The sequence below is a fragment of the Chionomys nivalis genome, chromosome 21, assembly GCF_950005125.1.
Source record: "Chionomys nivalis chromosome 21, mChiNiv1.1, whole genome shotgun sequence".
NCBI classification, from domain to species: Eukaryota; Metazoa; Chordata; class Mammalia; order Rodentia; family Cricetidae; genus Chionomys; species Chionomys nivalis.
Window position 1 is genome coordinate 827,395 of NC_080106.1, and position 9,029 is coordinate 836,423.

At 51.6% G+C, this 9,029-nt stretch overlaps 1 protein-coding gene across 1 annotated transcript; it reads left to right on the forward strand.

Annotated features, from left to right (window-relative positions):
- The first annotated feature begins 261 nt into the window (after positions 1-261).
- Fzd8 (frizzled class receptor 8) lies at positions 262-6,252 on the forward strand. Its single transcript, XM_057754052.1, has one exon. The coding sequence runs from the start codon at positions 1,926-1,928 to the stop codon at positions 3,978-3,980; it is 2,055 nt and encodes a 684-aa protein (XP_057610035.1). The 5' UTR covers positions 262-1,925; the 3' UTR covers positions 3,981-6,252.
- The last annotated feature ends 2,777 nt before the right edge of the window (positions 6,253-9,029 follow it).

The window sequence follows — 9,029 nt, forward strand, 5'->3', positions numbered from 1 at the left end:
TAAATGAAACAGCACATCAATTAAAAAATAAACACTCCATTCTAGGAGAAAGACAACCCCCTGGGATGTCCTAACAAGCGTAAATGAACCTGCCAAGCCCTGGCTCCTCACACCCCCCTCCCTTCTTAAGGTGGACGCTGAAAGCGCTGGCGGCTGCTGAATGCTCCTCAGAATCTGGGTGTTGAGCGCAGTAAGGTCCCCGCGTCCCCGCTAGGGCGCAGCCCCGCCTCTCACAGCAAAAAAGGAGGCGCTTGCAAACACATGTTAAGTTTTTAGATAGGTGGCGTATGTTCTTAAAAGTAGCAAGCAAGCGAAATGGGAATGCAGTGGTAGTTGTCAGTGTGTCTGTCTTATTAGTAAGTTTGTGTTTGAAAGGAGGAACTTGGTCCACGTGCTTCATATATTTATATATTTTGTCTCAACCAAAGATCAACCTCCCCAATGACATCTGTTTTGATCACTCCCACTTTCTAAGTAAGGAATTGAGATGCCTCAGCTCACACAGCAATGAACACTTAAGTTCTTTGCACGGAGGCAGGACTCCTAAACACTCCCTTGACCAAACCTGATCATCTAGCTTCAACAGAAGTCGCTCTATTCCCAATTCTCCAAGTCTGAAAAGACCTTGTTATGAGAATTCCAAAAGGGCATCCCTCCCCAAATACCCCAGCTCCGGGTCTGGATCAGCCTTGGAGCCCTCCTTGAGCTTCCAAGGCCCTCCAGAACCAGTGAGTATTGTCCATGGACCGAGACTAGCTGGATCTTAACAGGTTCGGAGAGTCGCGGGAGGTGCAACTCACTATCAAAACACTGTCCCAGTACCCAGGTACAGACTCGGAAAAATGCGACCAAGATCTCTGAAGCACAGAGCTCTGTGGAGACAGTCTAGGTAAAAGCTCAATTGGTGCGGTCAGTCCCAAGGTGACTAAACTCTCCACCCGCCCAAAGCCAGAAAACCAGTTGCCAAACTACGGACTTCCTTAAGGAAGGCAGAACCTTGAGAGCGCTTAGACTCCGCCCTGTCACCCAGTGATTGGTGATTCCAGAAGGGGGCGGAGATCAACTACAGGCTGTATAAATATTCATGAGCCGGCCTGGAGGCGCTAGCCGACCAAAGCCGGGAAGTTGGGCGAAGGGAGCAGCTCCTGCGGAGGTGGAGGCGGCTGCTGGCGCGGACCACGGCCCTCAGGTGTCCCCTCCGCCTTTTGCTCTGTATTTGTTTTTCGGTCTCGCAAGAAGGCACAGCCTGCACACCCTACCCGACTGTGGCCAGAACGCGACGCGGACTTTCGCTGGCGGCAGATGCAGGAGGACCGACTGGGACCGACGCGGGAGTGAGGAGGCGGCGGCGGCCTGATCAGCGGAGGGCCCGGAACTCTGGCAGTGGCGGTGGGGCCTGGGACGGACATGAACCCTCGGGGCCCGGAGAGGGGCCGCCAGGTCTGACCCCAGAGGCGAGCGGCCAGGCACAGCCATCTTGACTGCGGCCCGAAAGGAAACTTGCTGCGCGCCGCCCTCTGAGCCTTCGCTGCTGGGCGCCACGCGAAGTGGCTGGGCGTGCAGGAGGACCTGCGTGAGCTCTGGACGATGAACCCAGGGGCCACCACTTTGCTCCGGGAGGGCTGAGTGCGACCCGGAGGGCGTAGGACAGACCCTGTGGAACTGTGGCGCGCCTGCGGTCACCCTTGCCCCAGGAGAGGCACGGGGGGGAGGGCCGGACGACTTCTGCCTAGGCTTGCGACCCTGCTGCCACAAACGCTGTCCAGAAAGAGCTAGATTGTTGGCAGATTTTCGGCTCCTCAGGGAGAAGCAGCACAAGACCCGCTGGTCGCCTGCTTTCCCTTTCCTCCGATTCCTCTCTGGGTTCCCTAGGGCCCTTCTGCGCGCCGTCTAGAGGAGGAAGACGTGGGGCCGCGGCGCGCAGCATGGAGTGGGGTTACCTGTTGGAAGTGACCTCGCTGCTAGCCGCCTTGGCGCTGCTGCAGCGCTCGAGCGGCGCCGCCGCCGCTTCGGCCAAGGAGCTGGCATGCCAAGAGATCACGGTGCCGCTGTGCAAGGGCATCGGTTACAACTACACCTACATGCCCAACCAGTTCAACCACGACACACAAGATGAGGCGGGCCTGGAAGTGCACCAGTTCTGGCCCCTGGTGGAGATCCAGTGCTCCCCCGACCTCAAGTTCTTTCTGTGCAGCATGTACACACCCATCTGCCTGGAAGACTACAAGAAGCCTCTGCCGCCTTGCCGCTCGGTGTGCGAACGCGCCAAGGCCGGCTGCGCGCCGCTCATGCGCCAGTACGGCTTCGCTTGGCCTGACCGCATGCGCTGCGATCGGCTGCCGGAGCAGGGCAACCCCGACACTCTGTGCATGGACTACAACCGCACCGACCTCACCACGGCCGCGCCCAGCCCACCGCGCCGCCTGCCGCCGCCGCCGCCCGGCGAGCAGCCGCCCTCAGGCAGCGGCCACGGCCGTCCGCCAGGGGCCAGGCCCCCACACCGTGGCGGCGGCGGCAGGGGCGGCGGGGACACGGCGGCTGTGCCCCCCTCGCGCGGCGGGAAGGCGAGGCCCCCTAGTGGTGGCGCCGCTCCCTGCGAGCCTGGGTGCCAGTGCCGCGCGCCGATGGTGAGCGTGTCCAACGAACGCCACCCGCTCTACAACCGCGTCAAAACGGGTCAGATCGCCAACTGCGCGCTGCCCTGCCACAACCCCTTCTTCAGTCAGGATGAGCGCGCCTTCACCGTCTTCTGGATCGGCCTGTGGTCGGTGCTCTGCTTCGTCTCCACCTTCGCCACCGTCTCCACCTTTCTCATCGATATGGAGCGCTTCAAGTACCCTGAACGGCCCATCATCTTCCTCTCCGCCTGCTACCTCTTCGTTTCGGTCGGCTACCTGGTGCGCCTGGTGGCAGGGCACGAGAAAGTGGCCTGCAGTGGTGGCGCTCCGGGTGCGGGAGGAGCTGGGGGTGCTGGCGGCGCCGCTGCTGCTGGCGCGGGGGCGGCGGGAGCGGGGGCGAGCGGCCCGGGCGCGCGCGGCGAGTACGAGGAGCTGGGAGCAGTGGAGCAGCACGTGCGCTATGAGACCACCGGCCCCGCGTTGTGCACGGTGGTCTTCCTCCTTGTTTATTTCTTTGGTATGGCCAGCTCCATCTGGTGGGTAATCCTGTCGCTCACGTGGTTCCTGGCGGCTGGCATGAAGTGGGGCAACGAGGCCATCGCGGGCTACTCACAGTACTTCCACCTGGCCGCGTGGCTAGTGCCCAGTGTCAAGTCCATCGCGGTGTTGGCGCTCAGCTCCGTAGACGGCGACCCGGTGGCGGGCATCTGCTACGTGGGAAACCAGAGCCTCGACAACCTGCGCGGCTTCGTGCTAGCGCCGCTGGTCATCTACCTCTTCATTGGCACCATGTTTCTGTTGGCTGGTTTCGTGTCCCTATTCCGAATCCGCTCGGTCATCAAGCAGCAAGGAGGCCCAACCAAGACGCACAAGCTAGAGAAGCTCATGATTCGCCTGGGCCTCTTCACTGTGCTCTACACGGTGCCCGCCGCCGTCGTTGTTGCCTGCCTTTTCTATGAGCAGCACAACCGTCCTCGCTGGGAGGCCACTCACAACTGCCCATGCCTTCGGGACCTGCAGCCTGACCAGGCGCGCAGGCCGGATTATGCGGTCTTCATGCTCAAGTACTTCATGTGTCTGGTGGTTGGCATCACGTCGGGCGTGTGGGTTTGGTCCGGCAAGACTCTGGAGTCCTGGCGCGCGCTGTGCACCCGCTGCTGCTGGGCCAGCAAGGGCGCAGCAGTAGGCGCGGGAGCCGGAGGCAGCGGCCCGGGGGGCGGCGGCCCCGGGCCAGGCGGGGGTGGGGGGCCCGGCGGAGGCGGGGGATCTCTCTACAGCGACGTCAGCACCGGCCTGACGTGGCGATCTGGCACGGCCAGCTCCATGTCTTACCCTAAACAGATGCCATTGTCCCAGGTCTGAACCCTGAGCGGACGCCCAGAAGGGGCGGAGATGGGTGGGGGATGGGGAGCCCGAGGGCGGCTAAGGGACCCCAGACAGGCCGGGGTTCCCACCCCTTCACCGTGTTGATTGCTATTAGCATGATAATGAACTCTTAATGGTATCCATTAGCCGCTGGGACTTAAATGACTCCCTTAGAACAAAGTACCTGGCATTGAAGCCTCCCAGACCCAGCCCCTCCCCTCAGACGCTCCGGAGCGCCTCCCCCAGGCAATGGTTTCAGTCTGCTAGGAGAGTAGGAACCCTCCTGGGTACCCTGGCTGAGCCTTGAGGTCAAGCTGCAGACTTCACCCGAGGGACCGCTTCACCCTCAACCCCGCCTGCATAAATTCACTCCTCACACCCTGGAGGAGGGACGACTGCTACCTTGTAGGATTGCACGGTTTGGGTATTCTTAATGACCAGGCAGATGCCTTAAATAAACAAGAGATGTCTTAATTATACACCCCAAGTAAATACGGGTTTCTTACATTAGAGGATGTATTTATATAATTATTTGTTAAATTGTAAAAAAAAAAAAAGAAAAGAAAAAGTGTAAAATATGTATATATCCAAAGATATACAACGTGTACATTATTTGTAAAAAGTTTAGAGGCTTCCCCTGTAAGAACAAATATAAGTATTCTATTTTGTCAATAAAATGACTTTTGATAAATGATTTAAATACCACCCTGTCCCCCGAGTCTTCTGAACTGTCCCCCTTATGCTTGCTGAGGACACGTGGGGGAAATGGACATTTTCTGGCTTGCCATTCTGTGCACTGACTTTAGGCATGGACACAATTACCTGTTAATCTCTAGTTCTTCAACTGTTAGCAAAGTAAATGTCATTGTTGAATTGAAATCAGAATCGCGTTTTTGCACCTTCCCCAAAGATGGTGTTTTTCATGGTCTCTCTTTGCTGACCTGTGAGTGACAGCTCACCTTGGCATGTGTGGTGTGAGTGGATGGACAGTTTGCAAAGACTGCCATTCCAACCAGCCTGTTTATTTGGCTGGTGTAAAGTCGCTTAATTTGAAACAGCAGCCCTATGTAAGTGTCTCCTGTCTGTGATTTTTTAAAGTCCCGACCTTTTACAGACCTGGCCACACTCTAAAATTTGGAGGTTAGTATTTGAAGCCACGGGTCACCTCTACTCTGTAAGTCACTTCACAATCTGGTGTAGCAGGGCAGGTGCTAGCTAACAGATTAAACGAATGGGTTAACTTCTTAATAGCGCTCCGTGCTTGTGTATTCCAAGTGTGCTGCTTTTCCTGGAGAAAAAAGCTATTGTTCCTCTGTCAAGACTAAGCTAATTTATTTGAACAGAAGGCTGTTGAATCAGCAGAAGAATGTGCTGGCAATTGTTGAACTTTTTACCTGTCTGCCCAGTGGCTCCGCACATCATTCCTTTAAGAGAAGCTAAATGAATAGGGTTAATCTGTAGGGAACTTGGTCTTTTGAGTTTGAAAAACTTTGATCTTTTCTCCTCTCCGAATGTGCTGTGTAGTCTGAAGTTTCTTTCCCTGCTGCCTGGCTCCTCTTGGTGCAGACCAATTGGCCACCGCAGAGCCTTACCGCTCGTCCATTAAAGGGATGTGGGACTTTTACTTTAAAAAGGAGAGGGAGAGAGGAGACGAAGACTTGTAACAGTTAGTGAAGACCAGAGGCGCAAGTGCGCGCAGCCTTTTCAGCAGCTTTCCAGGGCTTTGTTAGCCAGCCCGCAGGCAGCTAGGCCTGGGTTGTGCATTGTAGAAAAGGCTCTGAATGCCCCACAGGTGGTCTGTGCACATAATCCCCCAATTTAAAGCGGTTTCCTTTGCTGGACAATTGCATTACAAAACTCCCTTCTTTTTCACTCCTAATTGAACCAATGAACTATTATAAACTACAAGTTTTTCTTTAAAAAAAAAATTCCTCAGTAAATTCTATTGACTAAATGCTGGCAAATTTTCTGAACTGGACCTTTCAAACCACTTGCAGGAAATGCTTCTTCAGCAGATATTTTTCAGATAATTTTCTTCTTTAGGCTTTTTTAATTTCTGGAAGATTAGCAATAATTTAAAAGTAATTGGTAAGGTTATATGTTCATATTGAAAAGATAGCCCCAGGTCTCCTATTAACCTGTCAATCAAGATAAACTGGCAGCTACCCTGCTAATAACTGGAGTCCAGCATTGTGGATGGGGAGGGGCCCTGGGTGCCCTTCTTAGCAGTTTGGTTTTCCTTTAGTGACTAAATTCTGAATTCATAAGAAGAAGACTACTTATTTTATGGACCTTCATTGAAGAAGTATTGGTGTTTTATTTTTTAATTTTCTATTCCCTTCCAAAGTCACTATTTGTGTTAACTGGATTTTTTAAATTAGATATGTAATGTGAATACAAGCTTCAGCTGTCATGCCCATCTTAATTTGAAAAATTGGGCACCTTGCCAGCAGTTTTATACATTAAATAATTGCTGTTTTGTGGCCTAGGTACCTAAATGCACTCCCATCTAACTCACTGACTTGGGGGCTGTGTGTATGTAAACTGGCAAATTTACATACATGAACTCTGCAAATTCAGTAATAAGGTCAAAGTTGGGGGCAGGGCTTTATCTGTAGAAAAGAAAAGAGCTAAACATTGTTGGTTAACTTGCTGATTTTTCTGACATAATGGTGTTCTTGGTGATGATTTTCAACTATGACTTTGGGGAGTTGTCATACTTTGAAGCTCTTAGCTCATTTGTTTTCCATATATACTCATAAAATGCCATAAGTGATAACTTTCACAAGATTGCCGTTAAATGTGCACAACTTAACAAACTTATGAATCAAGAAAAAGCACTGCTTCCACTCTGGGGACGTTCAGTGGAAAAGGCCTGCTGCTGTGATCAGCAGACTGACTGGGTTCAGGGCTGGCACTGAACCCCTGGGCTTTGAAAGCTGAGACATGAATCAAAAGTTGTCAACACCCAAATGATACCCAAAGTTGATTGAGAGGGCAGAAAAAGTAAAGGACCCTTCTAGGCCCATGTGCATCAGACAAATGACAGGGTAATTGCCCAGATACCACTGTAAGGTATATAGGCCTGTCCTTAACATTTAAAAAGTATTAAGACTTATCAACTATCTGAGGGTAGGCAATGTGGTTGTTGTGTGCCCAGAAGATAAAAGTAAATAAAAATCTAATGTGATTAACGCCACCAGGAAGCCAAAACTTGTTGAATCACTTATGGGAGGAATCTTGCTGAATACTTTTTGGTTTTGCTGTGTAGTAAAGGTCACCTGGAAGTGCTGTAAACAGAGGTGGGAAAATTAATGGAAAAACAGGGCAGCCTCATTTCTCACCCTCCTTACTGACTGAGCTGTGGGCACCTGCAACACTTCAACGTTTGAGGAGAGGAAATCAGGTTGTCTAACTAAGAAGAAATCACACAGAACCAATTGCAGAACAGGATCAATTTGTGAGAGTCGTGCAAACATTTTGGGGAGGCTCAAAATAAGGGCCAGGAGCCTGTCATTGATTTAAAAGGTTGATGCTATACTGCCATCTTGTGGTACAACAAGGTTCCAGAAACTGCAGGAGAGAGCAGTTTGATTTCTTGATTGAAAAGCCATGATGGAGCTGGGGAAAGTGCTAAGTTGTTCCAGGGCTTGGATAGCATGCACACAGCCCTGGGTTTGACCCCCAGCACTGCATACTATAAATACAGCGGCACATGTATGTGACCCCATCAGGACTTCAAAATCATCATCAGTTACAAATAAAGTTTGAAACCAACCTTGGACTAAAGACTCTGAAAAAATAAAATCTTAATAGTGTTGGTTCTATTTCTCGGTGGACCTGCACACATTTGTACTCTGAATTCTATAGCCAGCTTCTTACGAAAAACACCCCAGACCTATGTCAGGGTAAGGTGCCACAAGAGATCCCTGCCATTCACAGTTTTATTAGCCTCAATTGAATTCTCCTGTGTTAACATCCCGAGTATTAAACTCTAAAAATTGCCATTTAAGGAATGGCAATGTAATGCCCCACTTCCATGGCAAAAGGGTACAATTTTCTTGCTTCATGGTGTATTGTTTTACAATTTCCTTGGAGAGAAGCAGATCTGCTGGGCCATGGGATGTCCTTCAGAGTCACACAAGGATGCACTCGGTTGTCATCCACCAGGTATTAGGGAACACACCGAGGAGAGGACATGCTACTGGAAAAGGAGGCTAGCCATGGGGTGGGGTGAGCAACTGCTTTGGTTTGCTCTGGCTGTCCAGGAAGGAGGACAAATGGGTGGCCAGGCCTGTGTGACCCACAGAACTCGGTGTCTAGGCCTGATTTTCACAGAAGCTGCAGTGGAGGCAGCCACTCACACATGTGTCGGTGCATATAAAGTCCTGGGGAGATCTCAGTTATGTTTCTATTACCCTGACAGAAACATCAGGGCCAAGGCAACTCATAAAAGAAAGCATTTGATTGGTGACTCACGGTTCCAGATGATTAGAATCCATGACCGTCATGGCAGGGAGTACGGCAAGGCACTAGAGCAGTAGCTGAGAGTTCATATCTAATCTGCAGCCACAAGGCAGAGAGAGAGAGAGAGAGAGAGAGAGAGAGAGAGAGAGAGAGAGAGAGAGAGAGAACTGAGAACATTGTGGGCATTGGGAACCTCAGAACTCACCCCCAATGACTCCTCCAACAGGGCCACACCTCCTAATCTTTCCCAAATAGTTCCACCACTTAAGCACCAAGCATTCAAACATATGGGAGCCGTTCTTGTTCAAATTACCACCAGTCTGACATAGTCCTTGCTACAGGTTAACAAAAAGTAATTGCTGCACTTGTGAAAAATCACTCTATCACTCTATCCAGAGTAGAGCTGGGCCTAGACTGTTTGCCCCTCCCATTTCTGTACCTGCTCCCACTGCCCCACTCTTCTATCTAATGTCCACACCTGTGGGCAACCATAACTAAAGAGTCAGCACTCATGGTACCAGCGTATCTCAAGAGTCAGATACTTTCCACCTGGTCTCTGAAAGGTTTGACCCTTGGGTC